The 15,459-nt window shown below is 41.8% G+C and overlaps 1 protein-coding gene across 3 annotated transcripts in view; it reads left to right on the top strand.

The window, feature by feature from the left end:
* Nucleotides 1-736: 736 nt before the first annotated feature.
* The window catches only part of exosc9 (exosome component 9), a 28,404-nt gene continuing 13,681 nt past the window's right edge, over nt 737-15,459 (top strand). For all 3 annotated transcript variants that reach the window (XM_033017185.1, XM_033017184.1, XM_033017186.1), the window contains exons 1-5: nt 737-895; nt 3,945-4,039; nt 5,152-5,271; nt 6,061-6,163; nt 10,436-10,573. In XM_033017185.1, the coding sequence (XP_032873076.1) occupies nt 830-895; nt 3,945-4,039; nt 5,152-5,271; nt 6,061-6,163; nt 10,436-10,573 (522 nt within the window). In that variant the 5' untranslated portion in view covers nt 737-829. The remainder of the gene's footprint in view (nt 896-3,944; nt 4,040-5,151; nt 5,272-6,060; nt 6,164-10,435; nt 10,574-15,459) is intronic.

The raw sequence follows: 15,459 nt of genomic DNA, 5'->3' as shown, positions 1-15,459 counted from the left end.
TACGAAGCTTAATTTACCCAACCAAGTGGAAAGTATTTGTGCAGAAAAGATGCACCAGGATGTTTCCTGGACTTGCGGGCTGAGTTACAGGGAGACCCAGTGTTACCACCAGGACAATTGAAAACTACAGAATAATGGAAGGCCTAGATAGAGTCAATTTGGAGAGGATCCTTCCAGTAGTGGGAGAGTCTAGGATAAGAGGGCACAGACTCCGAAAAAATGGGTGTATCTTTAGAATGGAGATGAGGATGAATTTATTTTGTTCAGACTGAAGAAGGGTTTCGGCCCGAAACGTTTCCTATTTCCTTCGCTCCATAGATGCATGGACGGGAAAGGAATGGAGGGTTATGGTCCGAGTGCAGGTAGATGGGACTAGGGGAGAATACGTGTTCGGCACGGACTAGAAGGGCCGAGATGGCCTGTTTCCGTGCTGTAATTGTTATATGGTTATATGGTTATGCTGCTGCACCCGCTGAGTTTCTCCAGCATTTTTGTCTACCTTCGAAGTTCAGGAGAATATTCTTCTTCCCAAAAACCGCTTCTGGATTAAGTCCAAGAAGGAACTGCAGATGCCTCTGGCTTAAGTCCTCCCTCCACCACCTCCAGTTTCAATTCCATTTGGAATATTTTGGAGGACCAAGAAACCAAGAACTAAGGGAAGGAGGAACATCAGGAGGAGGAGGAACATCAGGAGGAAGGAGGGAGGGAGGAGATAGGAGATCTGCAGCTGCTGCTGGAGGTTGAGATAAGATCTTTGCTGCTGTTGCTGGTCGCCGGCTGGTGACGTGAGAGGCGGGCGCCGGGTGGAGAGGAGAGGAGACGAGAGGAGATGAGGGAGACGCCGCTGTCCAACTGCGAGCGGCAGCTCATCCTGCAGGCCATCGCCGACAGGCAGGTGCGGTTCAACTCAACTCAACCGGGGCGGCCATGCGTGTGTGTGTGTGTTCACAGCGGCTCACGGTGTGCGGGCCTGCGGTGTAGGGCCGGGCGGCAGCACCTCCTCGTGTGCGTGTGTGTATGTGTGTGTGCGTGTGTATGTGCGTGTGCGTGTGTGCATCTTTGCTCGTGTGTGTGTGCGTGGGCATCTTTGCTCGTGTGTGTGTGTGTATATGTGTGTGTGTGTGCATCTTTGCTCGTGTGTGTGTGCATCTTTGCTTTGTGTGTATGTGTGTGTGTGTGGGCATCTTTGCTCGTGTGTGTGTGTGCATCTTTGCTCGTGTGTGTGTGTGGGCATCTTTGCTCGTGTGTGTGGGTGGGCATCTTTGCGTATGTGTGTGGGCATCTTTGCGTGTGTGTGGGCATCTTTGCTCGTGTGTGTGTGTGTGTGTGTGTGGGCATCTTTGCGTGTGTGTGGGCATCTTTGCTCGTGTGTGTGTGTGTGTGTGTGGGCATCTTTGCTCGTGTGTGTGTGTGTGTGTGTGGGCATCTTTGCTCGTGTGTGTGTGTGTGTGTGTGGGCATCTTTGCTCGTGTGTGTGTGGGCATCTTTGCTCGTGTGTGTGTGTGGGCATCTTTGCTCGTGTGTGTGTGTGTGTGTGTGTGTGGGCATCTTTGCTCGTGTGTGTGGGTGGGCATCTTTGCGTATGTGTGTGGGCATCTTTGCGTGTGTGTGTGGGCATCTTTGCTCGTGTGTGTGTGTGTGTGTGTGGGCATCTTTGCTCGTGTGTGTGTGTGTGTGGGCATCTTTGCTCGTGTGTGTGTGTGTGTGTGGGCATCTTTGCTCGTGTGTGTGTGTGTGTGGGCATCTTTGCTCGTGTGTGTGTGTGTGTGTGTGGGCATCTTTGCTTGTGTGTGTGTGTGTGTGTGTGGGCATCTTTGCTCGTGTGTGTGTGTGTGTGTGCCCGCACACCGTGGGCATCTGTGTGTGATGGGAGGGATGATGAGCGGATCTGTCTGGGCGGTGTTTTCAAAATCAGCTGCCTCTCTCAGTCAGTGCTGGGACTGCGTTTCTTTCGTTCCAGTTGGGGGGAGGGGGGGGACTTTGCCCTCCCAGACCCCCCACCAGTTCATTTCCACACCACCCTGCTGTATCCCTGCAACTTTCTCCCTTCCACATATTCCCACTTTTGTCATCAACCTGCATGGTTTACTGCAGTAGTCCATCTGTGCAGGTGTCTGTCTGGGATGTGGGGGGAATGGACAAGAGTAAAATCTGAAGGCAGGAACGGTATCCTGACGGCAGGATAGGGACAAAATGATATTCAAGTCGGGGGGGAATTAGAAGATCAATGTCATCTGGGGTAAATGCCCCTTTTCTGCTGCAGTTAGACCTGACAGCTGTACTCAACAGTTTGGTATCAAGGGCAATGTTTGAGTTGTGATTGACGTTAGAATCAACAATGGAGGTGAAACAAGGATTGAGGTTGGCTGAGGGACTATGGATGCAATTAAAACATATTTTATTGGTAATAAGTTTAAGATTATTCTGTTCTTATTCTGGCTTTTGTTCCAACTCGTATGTGTCGATTCATTACCTGCCACGCTTTGTGCAGGCTCTTCATTTTCTAGCTTTCTTCTCCCTCCCTACAATCATTCTGAAGAAGGGTCTTGACCTGACAACCCGAAACATCACCTGTCCATGTTTTCCAAATGGCCACTGCAATGCTGCCTGACCTGCTGAGTTACTCCACCACTTTGTGTCCTTTCGTGTGTTAACCAACATCAGCAATTCTTTGTTTCTATGCCCTTCCTCTGCTCATTATACTGCCAATTTTGGTGTTGGCTGCAGATTTGGTTATGTTGTTATCCTAATTAATAATGTAGATAACAAACTAATGGATCCAGCACGGCTCCTGCCGCTCCTCCTTGTCACTGGTCTGGTCTCTGAAGAAGAGAAGCATGGAGAAGATACAAACCACTTTTTGTATAATGATAAGCAAAATATAATGGGATTAAATAGAATTTCACACTAAAACCAAATAATGAAATAAAGGAAAATGGTTTAAAACATAATGAATAGATAGTTATGAACTAACAGTTGATGCAAATATCTAGGTCATGGGTGGAAATTGTTTTCCAGGAGATTTGATCTTAAGAAAGGACAGATCTTGGCAAAATGTGCATGTTGCCCCAGTGGAAAAGGTGACATTTCCACAAGCACAATAATAAGAATATAATTGGAGAGCTCATGTCTTAATTACATCAATAACGTTGGAGAAAGTTTTTATCAAGTAATAAGGAAAATTCGGACAATATTCACAGGGACTTAAATCTTTGTGTTGATCACACAAATTAAATTGATGGAAGTAGTTTGGAAGATGAGTTTGGTGAATTTCATGGAGTAAGTCGATAATGGTTCTTAGATCTTGCAATTAATTAGAACTAGATAACTTACATTTATTGCAAGAATTCTGATGTAGAAGAGAGCCTGCGTTCTGCTGGCTGTGCTTGGAAGGTACAGTCTAACATGACTGCTTTAACACCACTGCTGTTTCATTGGGTGGCAATTGCAAGCTGTTCCAATCTCTGGACAGATTGAAACCAGATTGGGCGGGTTACTAAAAGATTGTGCACAGCAGACAACCATTAGACATTCATGCTATTTTGAAAACGTAAATTTGAGATACACATTTTTAAAAGGTAAGTGTAACTTCTGGCAATACACAATTATGTAGACCAGGAAAACTAGATGAGAATAGCAGTATTAGCAAGTAGGCTGTGGAGTAATTGTTAGTTACAAGAACTGAGAGGTACCCATTCCTGCATTCTAATTCGTAACTAAGGTAAATAAACTCTGTTTTGGTGATATTTTTATTTCCTCTGATATTTTGTGAAATGAAAATTGAGGTGTGGGAGAAGAGCTCTATATTCAAGGAAAAATAAACAAACTTTTACATCCAAGCGGTGACCTACCATAAATATTGGTATCAACTTTTGTTATTACATTGCTGTAAGCTGTCTAGTTTGTTTTAAATTTAGTTAATGTGCTTTATTTTTGATCAACAGCGTCTTGATGGAAGGCAGACATATGATTATAGAAATATCAAGATAACATTTGGAACTGAATATGGCTGTTGCATTGTGGAACTGGGTAAAACAAGGTAACAATTATTTTTATCAGAGGAGAGCTTTAATTCATTATTCTGGTCTATGTTTGAAGCATTATTCCTTACTGGAAGAAAATTGGCATTTTAAATGTTGGAATGGGTCATGGTGTACTGCCTTGGTACCCCATTGTTTCAGTACTGTCGTATTGGATGAGTACGTTTTGATGTCCTCTCTCCCCTATCCTTTCTTACTAACTGGCTGTGCTGCATTGGGGAAACATTCAGCATTACGGGCTTCCCCCTATTCTGTTAAGATGTTGAAGGAAAGACAAAGATACAGCCTGTATAATCATATGTATGCTGGACCTGGTGCATGTTCCCTGTGATTGGGTAACATTAATTCAAGTATGCTGTTTAAATTTTGCAATCCAGGTTCTAAGCACATGGGAAAGAAAAGAGGTGTAATTTGATGGAGGATTGGAAAGATGAATTGATAAAAGGGATTGGGCAAAGCAATGAGAATAGTAAGGGGGAAAAGGGTCCACGGGTATAAAAATGAAGAGTGAAATCAACATCTGAAATATAAACTTAGTTGAAGTCCAGCATCCAGTAATTCACTTAAACAGAAAATAATGTGCAGTTCCTCAAGTTTATCTATTGAGCATTGCAAGCTTAGTCTTTCCTTCTGTTCTGTTAAGTATTTCCAACCTCTTGAAGATAGCCACAGAGTAACTCAGTGGATCAGACAGCATCTCTGAAGAAAAGGAATAGATGACGTTCCAGGTCGAGTCTCCCTATTCCTTTTCTCTGGAGATGCTGCCTGACCCACTGAGTTACTCCAGCATTTTGTGCCTTTCTTCGGTGTAAACCAGCATCTGCAATTCTTTCCTACACATTCAACCTCTTGAAGTTGTGGAAAAAGACAAAAAAATGCCAGGTCGCGAGGGAAGCCAATCCCTACTTATTTTCAATAGCAATTCAAAATGACATCCATCTGAAGATGTAGAGTGGTTCCATTTAACTCCATTTCAAAAAATGCTCCTCTGCCAATACAGAGCCTCCTTGATACTGCACTTTAACATGATTGATATTGATATTTTATCGTCCTGCTTTATTGTCAAGAATAAATTAAAAGATGCTTAATTGTTTTTCAACTGTGATTTCAGGGTCCTTGCACAAGTATCATGTGAACTTGCTACTCCTAAACCTAGTCGGCCGACAGAAGGCACCATCTTCTTCAATTTGGAGCTCTCTCCAATGGCATCTCCTGCATTTGAACCCGGCAGGTTAGTTTAACAGGAATGAAAGACAACTGTTGTAAATTTCGAGTAACCAACCAGTATTTTCTTTCCAATTCCAATCATGTTTTTTTTTTTTCGTTCTTGAATGTGGAAAATGTTTTTGACTAACACCTTTCACCATCAAAACTCTGAAATGACCTCAGTTAGGAAATTCCATGCAAACATGTGTCGTTAATGTAGAAATCTCAAGAGTTATTGTTGGTGATTCAAAAGCTTTTCCTGAGCGTCTGCTCCTCTACCTTTTCCTTTGGGTTAAATTGACATTGGTCCCTAAATTGTTTGAATTAATCTCAAGTTAAAAGACAATGAAAATTGTGTGCATTATTGCATTAAGTCTACAAGTACTATCTCACAATTACTGCTTGGAAAGACTACAATATTCAGAATTTGAGAAAACCAAAATAATATAAAATATTGATGCATGATATTTCAGAATTTATTTATTAAATGAATATTCTGATAGCATGTTTACATAAAATAAAAATTGTGCTTTTTTGTCCTGGTGTGGTACCTGCAAAATCAAATGTTGCTCAGGCATCTTGATGGCACCATAGCTGCTCAGTAGCAGAAATCCTTTTGAACTGATATTTTACAGCATGTTGGAACAGAGTGCTTCTCATTTATGGGTGCTGTAGTTTCAGCAATCTACTCTTCGTTTGAATTAGGATAATTTTGTGTGTTGGTACACTTCTTTACCACTGTTTGTGTAAAATGACTGGATGTTCTTTTAAAGTGATATCGTAAAATATGATCTAATTTTTTTTTGATTTGCAGACAATCGGAGTTGTTAGTCAAACTGAACCGCCTGTTGGAGAGATGTCTGAGGAATTCAAAGTGTATAGACACAGAATCCCTGTGCGTTGTAGCAGGTGCAAAGGTGAGACAAATTTGTACGGTGCTTTCTGATTGGAATTTGAGGACTTTTTTCTTAAATTTGTTCTCACTAACCACTATCACTGCTGAACTAGACAGTAATTTACATGGTAGAGAGAGGGATTTGTGACAGGCTGAAGTACAGCTCAATGCACTGACACATTGAGAATGACCATTATATTTTTTCACATACAGAAATCTCAGTATAGATGATTTGGTTTAAGTTTCCCTACTGTGGCGCAACAGTAGAGTCGCTGCCTTAAGGGCCTGTCCCACTTGCGTGTTCTTGGCACGCAAATTACGCGACCTTGTGGTCGCGTTGAGCCACGATGGTCCTGTAAAGGTCGGGCGCGATTACCAGCGTACGCACAGCTGTCTGGAGCGCGTGACGTCATTTGAAGATGGACACAAAACTGGAGTAATAATAATAATAAATTTTATTTTTATAGCGCTTTTCTAAGACTCAAAGTCGCTTTACAATAGTAACAGACAATAGCAAACGGAGAAGCGGCGAACAAACAGCGCCAGCGTCCTCTCCGTGCAGGACATAAAGAAAGAATACAGACATAACAATAATAGACATTTAATCGGAATAACATATAATCGGAATATAACAAATAATAAAGACATCACAGAGACACAAATTAAAAACAGAATTCAATCCAAAAACAGAAAATCAAAAACACAGTGTGAAGAGAGAGCAGCGGCAACCAATTCGTGCCAGCGTCCACTCTCCCTTCACGGCAGCCATCTTGGACACAGACCTACAAGACTACAGTTAGACAAAAAAAAAAAAAAAAAGGACATAGAGTGTAGGAGTATCCTACACTCTATGTTCAATTAAACATAGAACACTGCAGCACAAAAACAGGCCCTTTGGCCTACAATGTCCGTGTTGAACATGATACCAAGTTAACCCAATCTCCTCTGCCCGCATGAGATCCATATCCCCCTTGTCCCAACATATTCATGTGTTTATCTAAAAGTCTCTTCAATGCCACTCTCTTATCTGCTTCCACAACCACCCTTGGCAGGGTGTGCCAGGCACCCACCGTTCTTGGTGTAAAAAAAAAATCTTGGCCCACACATCTCCTTTAAATTTTATCCCTATCTCCTTAACGCTATACCCTCTAGTCTTTTACATTCCCCTATGCCCTCTAGTCGTGACATTTCCACCCCAGGAAAAAGATTCGGACTGTCTACCCCAGTGGTTCCCAACCTTTTTTTGGCCATGCCCCACCTAATCACCTCTAAAATCCTGATGCCCCCCATATTTTAGCACGAGCAGACAAAGAAATAATTCTCAGAAAATGGAATTTACTCAAAATAACATCTGAAACATAAACTACATATGTTTACCTGATGCCCCCCTTAAAAATCAAATTGCCCCCCTATATGTGTATCTAATTTTAAATTGCCTCGTAATTTGAATGATGCAAAGCAGACATGCTTTGTCATTGAAGTATTTGTTTGTGATCTTTTCTCAAACAGCAACATTCAGGTCTAGAGTTTGATAGTAATTGCCACAAAGCTACCGTGAGTGACCTGTATCGGCAATGAATAATCCTTAATCTCAGGGAGAGTTGTGCTTTATTTGCATTAGTTAAGATTACTGCTGATTCTGAATCCATTTAACTTCAAAATTAATTTTTCAGAATTATCAAAATGATTACGTGCAATACTTTGCTTGTTGTTGGACGGATTTGGGTGTTTGTCCTGCATGCTGAATCTGGCTTTCGCGAGGGGCTCAGTTGCCCTCTTAATTACGGCCACACAAAGAAAAAACACCACACAAAGAAAATCTCATACTTCAATGACGAGTTTCTCGGACAAGTTGGTTTATTCAGTCCTTGACAGTATATACAAGTTCAAGTTACATTTATTGTCATATGCACCAATTGGGACAGTGAAATTTCAGTTACCATATGAATATTTTTTTGTCACCGCAGTCTGATTCACAAACGTCCTATGTTTATGTGGGTTTCATTCTAACATGACCTTTAAGTTACCGTCACTATGTTGGCCTCATTTCTGTTCAAGCCTCACCTGCAAGTTAGGTTCTTGGGTTAACCATATTGCAATCAAGCTCAATTTTGTTACACTTTCCAGAAACTCATACAGTAGTAAAATTAATATTATAACAAACAGTAACTGAATTCATAAGAATATGTATTTTAATTAATTAGAACAACAATGACTCATCTTATTATTAGCTCAGTTGATGGCATTTCTGCCTCACTACTAAATATGGGTTTAAGTTCCTATCCATGACTGCCGAATTGTTCCACAAAACCTTTTTTCTTAGAGGATATAGATTTTATTGCAATTCTTTGAAGAACATACAGTTCTCTCAAAAGCCTCTCTGTGTACCTGAACCAATATCAATAAATATAATGAACTTCATTCATTCTTTTCCTATTAGTGGGATCATACTGTAGTTATGAGTGGTGCTGATTCGAAGGGCCGAAGGCCTCCTCCTGCACCTATTTTCTGTTTGGTGCTATATTTGCATGCATTTTACAATTCAGCAGTAATTCATTGCATGTGAAGCAATATGGAATGTGATAGAAACTATATAAATGCAAAATTACTTATTGTTAAAGATAGTACAGTTAGTTAGCTAATATTTAGTTAGGTAGCTAATATTTTTTCTTTGATTCAGAGAAAGGAAAGGAGCAGAAATTATGACCTAAATGATTATGCAGTCCAGCTGCAGTGAAGTTGCATTTGATTCCTTTTTTTTCACCTGAGCTTGAAAACAAGTTTGCTCTTTATACTGAGATAGTTGTAGTTCATATCTCAATCAACATGCCTATATCTTTTTTTGCAGAAGGTTATTGGGCAGAATGATAATGGGTCTACTAATGATTCCAAAGGGAACTGCAATTGTTCAGTCATACACATAACATTCAGCAATATTACTGCCGATACCAAATCCATTTAAACATTTAATTTCAAAACAAATCATTTTAAAATGGGTACTTTATATGCAATATCTGTGTTGTTTACTTTTAATAACATTAACATTGTACCAAACTATAACTGAGTTTAAAATTTATTTTATCTTCGTTTAGATAAAATCACAAGATTTCTTCTGAATGTTAGCTTAAATGATGGCAGTTCTACGTCCGAACAGGATGTACATTTAAACTCAAATCCTGAACTTGAGGTGCACGTTTGGAGCATTACTCAATGCAGCAATGTTTCAAACTCCTGTTAACATTTTCTGAAGGATACTGAAGATCTTATTGTCACTGCATGTTTGTCATTGGATTGCACATAGAGCTCATTGTTGGAACCTAGTTTGCTGGGATATCCCAGTATTATGCAAGGAGATCCTGCTCTTTGGTCCTCTGCCAGCCATTCTTGGCTGTGGATCAGAGAACCCATTCATCCTGGAGAATAAGTAGTTTTTTTATTATTAAATATTTATTTTAAAACTTCCATGCATGATTTAATTTTGAAATGTTTCGAATACATCTGAATATTGGAGACATTTAAAAACTTTGAGAGAAAAGGGTATGCTGTGCTTTTTCCCAGCTTTTCCTCCATGTCATGTGTTCATGGCAGTTTGCAGCCCAAATTGTTCCGGGGGTGTCACTGACTGACACAGAGTGCAGAAAGTCACCTGCATTGGCCCTCTGCACCTGACCCAGGAACGTGCAAGTTGGTTTGAACCATGAGAGCTGATGCTGGGCAGCAGTCCATATTCAAGAGATCATAAGAGTTGCTAGATCCTTACCACAGCAGTGACTGAACAACTTTTGAAATGTTGTGGAAGGAGACAAGGTGCTGGAGTAACTCAGCAGGTCAGGCAACATTTCTGTTCTGATAGATAATGTTTTGTGTATAGACCTTTATTTTGCAAATTTATATTGTCATTGTAACTGCCTTTTAATTCTAAACTATATCCACATCTTTTCAGTACCACCAAGAACATTTTAGGGTTTATATACCAATCATGTTACTCAGTTTTGTTTATTGGGGTTTTAGAACAGACTTTACTTGCCTTGTAAAGGCTCCTGGGATGCTGCGTGGTAGCAGAAGGCTCCCGGGATGGTGCAGAGCTGGGAACCCACCCAGGAGGCCCGGTAGCCGGGCAAGGGAAGACCCGGCCGGCTGCAACCTGTAGAGGGAAGCCACCGACCCCCCCCGCAGCAGTGCGGGGCGGCTGATCTGGCTTGCCACCATGAAGAAAGTCCCAGCGATTCCTTTGAATTCTCTTGGGTAATGCCTGTAATATAAGTTTAATTTGGTTTCTTTGCTGTTGTTTCAGGTGTGGCAGATTCGTGTAGACTTGCACTTGTTAAATCACGATGGCAACATAATTGATGCAGCAAGCATAGCAGCCATTGTGGCACTGTCTCACTTTAAAAGGCCTGATGTGTCAATCCAAGGAGAAGTAGTCACTGTAGTGAGTATTCGCAAACCTCTCTTCATAATTCTGTTCCACAAGGAAAAATCAATGCATCATCACAATCACCCCGACCCGGACTGCTTTCCTATCTCATCCATCTGCTGACACTTGGTAACATGTTCAAAAACAAGTTCAGTCTCCATTGTACCACGAAAATCACTGAGCTCTAACTTATCACCACTTCACCTCTCCATCATGCTGATAATAATGTTATAATGTGCCGTACATCTTTCTACTGTTGAATCCTTCTAATACATCTTTGACAATAGCAGAACAGTTGTCTCTTTCTTGCCATAATAAACTTGAGGTGAACCAAAACTCTGCTCTATCACAATTCCCGTTTGTCCATAGACCTCTTTGCAAATATCAATGTTTGACTCACTGTTGCGTATCAGGCTATCTATATTAACAGTCTCAAAGAGGGTATTGTTTTCAGACTCGAGCCAGATCAATGAACTAACTGAAGAGCTTCAGGAATGTCAGCTAAAGAAAGAAAAACAGATTGTAAAAGCCCCTATATAAATGGTGCAATGAAGTATCTTTCAGCTAAAGTAGTTTTGAAGCAAAATAGGAAATGCAGCTGGCATTTTTTGCAAACAGCAAGATCCCATAATGACACTCTGACAATTATTAGAGATGAACCGTATACTCGCATTATGCGTTTAGAAAAGTAAGAGGCATTTTCATTGAAAATTCATGGATGGCTTGACTAAGTAGATGCAGAGTTGGATGTTCTAATGATGCGGTTGTCTTGAAGCAGGGTTCAGTTTCTAAATAAAGAGTCAACCAGAGAGAGAAATTACTTCACCCAGAATGTAGCAATCTTTTGAGTTCTCTGTCAAGCTTCCATGCTGTGGAAGTTTGTGCTAAGTATGTTCAACACTGCGATTTATAGCTTTTTGGATTTTAAACAACACAAGTGACAGAGAGTAAGTGCAGGAAACTGGCACAGGTAGAAAAACAGCCACGGTGTTACTGAATGGAAAGAAGGCACAAGGAGCTGCAGAGTTTGCATTTGTGGAGGAAAATGGAAAGGTGACGTTTCGGGTTGAAGTCAGATGTCATCTGTCCATTTTCCTCCACAGATGTTGCCTGACCTGATGAATTCCACCAAAGACTCTCTTTGCTGGTCTTATAAGATTTCATTGTTGGTCCCCAATAAAGCTTCTGTCAATAATCACCCTTGTGTCTGTTTGATAAATGTTGGTGGTAATATCATTTCGTAGTGAATCTTGTTATTGCTTCACAATAATGCAATGTGAATATAAAGTGTCTCCTACGTGGTATGTTAAATCTGCCTGTGTCGTCTGAGCCCATCACCATCCTTCTAGGGCAATGCACCCCTTAGTTACATGATTCTGATATTTATTGGCCTTTCACCAGTGCTTTCACAAACGAGAGATCATTAAAAATTATACTGCTAAATCTTTGTATCCAAATCCTGATCAAGTTCCACTGAATCCATACTGTTGTGGTCACTCATGATACAGTTGGGTGCAGAGGAGGTATATCAGAATGATAGACACAAAATGCTGGAGTAACTCAGTGGGACAGGCAGCATCTCTAGATTGGAGAATATCAATTATAGGAGAGGATGGATGGACTTAGATTGTTTTCTATGGAATGCCAGATGTTATGGGGGAGACCTGATAATAAAAGAATATAAAATTATGAAAGACATAGATAGGGTAGATAGAACCTGTTTCCCAGGATAAATATCAAATACTAGACGGCATAGCTTTTAGGTGCAAGGGGCAAAGTTTAAAGATGTACAGGGCAAGTCTTTTACACAGTGGACGGTGAGCTGCCGGAGGTGGTGGTGGAGGCAGATGTGATGGTGGCATTTGAGAGACTTTTGGATAGGTATGAGGATATGGAGGGTTATGATTATGTTCAGGCAAATAGTTCATGACATCATGTTCGACATAACAAGAGGATTTCAGTATCGGAGTAAAGAGGTTCTTCTGCAGTTGTATAGGGATCTGGTGAGACCACATCTGGAGTATTGCATACAGTTTTGGTCTCCTAATTTGAGGAAGGACATCCTTGTGATTGAGGCAGTGCAGCGCAGGTTCACAAGATTGATCCCTGGGATGGCGGGACTGTCATATGAGGAAAGATTGAAAAGACTAGGCTTGTATTCACTGGAGTTTAGAAGGATGAGGGGGCGATCTTATAGAAACATATAAAATTATAAAAGGACTGGACAAGCTAGATGCAGGAAAAATGTTCCCAATGTTGGGCGAGTCCAGAACCAGGGGCCACAGTCTTAGAATAAAGGGGAGGTCATTTAAGACTGAGGTGAGAAAAAACTTTTTCACCCAGAGAGTTATGAATTTATGGAATTCCCCGCCACAGAGGGCAGTGGAGGCCAAGTCACTGGATGGATTTAAGAGAGAGTTAGATAGAGCTCTCTGGGCTAGTGAAGGGATATGAGAGAAGGCAGGCACAGGTTATTCATAGGGGACGATCAGCCATGATCACAATGAATGGCGGTGCTGGCTTGAAGGGCTGAATGGCCTCCTCCTGCACCTATTTTCTATGTTTCTATGACATAGATATTGTGGGCTGAAGGCCCAGTTCTTGTGCTGTGCTGTTCTATGTGGTGGAATGCTGTGTATTCTAAATACTGTAACTAGTAATCTAATTGTGATGCTTGAGTTTACTGATTGAATCAGGTGGAGAAGAGCGATAATGGGGAGATTTTGGTGACTTGTGCCTTGCAGCAGCTCAGTATTGTTATCAGAAAATCATTGAAGTGGAGTGGAGAAAATAGTTTGATTATAAAATGCTACACGATTTTCACTTGAAGTTTGTTTATTTATTTGGAAGATCGAAACTGTTCACAGAACATTGTCTCAAAAGGAGCACTAAAGCCCTGTCCCACGGTACGAGTTCATTCCAAGAGCTCTCCCGAGTTTGCCCTGATTCGAACTCGGATATTTACGGTAATGGCCACTCGTCGGCACTCGGGGCTCTCGTGGACATTTTTCAACGTGTTGAAAAATCTTCACGAGTCTTCCCGTGCTTACCTGCCGTTAGCGTTACGAGCTGTTAAGAGACGTCCCCGAGCTCCGACGTACCCGCTACGTTCATTCTCCATGCTTACCACGAGTTTGATTTTTTTTTAAACTCAGGAGAGCTCTTGGAATTAACTCGCACTGTGGGACAGGGCTATTAGTAGTACTTTAAAATGATCTTGTAACACATAAGGGGAGTTATAAGATCACAGTGTAATTTGCTGATTTGATGGGTGTGATTAGGAACGTCTTCTTACTAAAACCTTTTCAATGAGGTGAGGTGTCCACCAGTCCCAACTGCTGTGTGTCTTCTGTTACGGATTTTGGGTCGAGTCTCTTTACTTTTTTGCCCCCCCCCCCCCATTCATTGTTGGCAACATTCATGTACGGTACTTGAGAGAATCTAATGAGCATAAGGAATAAGAGTAGATTTTGGCCATCTACTCTTCCATTCAATCATGGCTGATCTATCTTTCCCTCCTAACCCCATTCTCCTGCCTTCTCCCCATAATCTCTGACACCTGTACTAATCAAGAATCTATCTATTTCTGCCTTAAAAATATCCACTGACTTGGCCTCTACTGCCTCCGTGGCAAAGAATTCCACAGGGATATGGGATAATCAAGGGATATGGGGAGAAGGCAGGAACGGGGTACTGATTGTGGATGATCAGCTATGATCACATTGAATGGCAGTGCTGGCTCGAAGGACCGAATGGCCTACTCCTGCACCTATTGTCTTATGTATCTATGTATTCACCACTCTGACTAAATAAATTTCTCCTCATCTCCTTCCTAAAAGAACGTCTTTTAATTCTGAGGCTATGACCTCCAGTTCTAGACTCCCACTAATGGAAACATCGTCTCCACATCCACTCTGTCTAAGCCTTTCACTACTTTTAATGAGGCCCCCCCCCCTCATTCTTCGAAACTCCAGCGAGTACAGGCTCAGCGAGTACAGGCCTACATGAAGTAGCTGAGTGCATTACTCAGATACTGGTGGCAGCCATGTGATGCATAGCGTGTGGTCGAATATGTGTGTGGTTTCCTGCAGACTTGTATGCTGTTTCGTGTTATCCTCGAGTGTGGATAATTATATATTTAATTTTGACGGTTACAATGTGGATATTGCTAACCTTAAGGTGGGATGTGCAGTATGGCCATGTGGTGTTAATGACACAGTATTTTTAAAGAAGTGATGGTGTGAATTTGCTTCTCTTCTGCAGTGAGAAAAATGAAGAGGTTTTTCCTGCAGTTATAATACCTTATGATCATTTGGCTGCTTGGGAATTTCTCCTGGTTTGGAGTGAAGGGGAGCAAACTTCCTGGGGAATAGCTGTAATGTGAGAAATTCCGCTTGCGGTCCATAAATTGAAGCCCTTTTGATCAACATCCAAGTGCTTCAATGTTTAAGAAGGAACTGCAGATGCTGGAAAATCGAAGGTAGACAAAAATGCTGGAGAAACTCACCGGGTGAGGCACCATCTATGGAGCGAAGGAAGTAGGCAACGTTTCGGGTCGAGACCCTTCTTCAGACGTGTGGGGGGGGGGGGGGGGGGGGGGGGAGAAGAAAGGAAGAGGCGGAGACAGTGGGCTGAGGGAGAGCTGAGAAGTGGAGGAGAAGGCAGGGACTGCCTGAAATTAGAGAAGTCAATGTTCATACCATTGGGGTGTAAACTGCCCAAGCAAAATATGAGGTGCTGCTCCTCCAATTTATGATTACAATTACAATTTACGTGGTCCTCACTCTGGCCATGGAGGAGGCCCAGGACAGAGAGGTCGGATTCGGAATGGGAGGGGGAGTTAAAGTGCTGAGCCACCGGGAGATCGGGTAGGTTAATGCGGACCGAGCGGAGGTGTTGGG

The sequence above is a fragment of the Amblyraja radiata genome, chromosome 1 (genome assembly GCF_010909765.2).
Source record: "Amblyraja radiata isolate CabotCenter1 chromosome 1, sAmbRad1.1.pri, whole genome shotgun sequence".
NCBI classification, from domain to species: Eukaryota; Metazoa; Chordata; class Chondrichthyes; order Rajiformes; family Rajidae; genus Amblyraja; species Amblyraja radiata.
The sequence above is the reverse complement of the archived record's forward strand: the minus strand, read 5'-3'. Positions and strand labels throughout refer to the sequence as shown.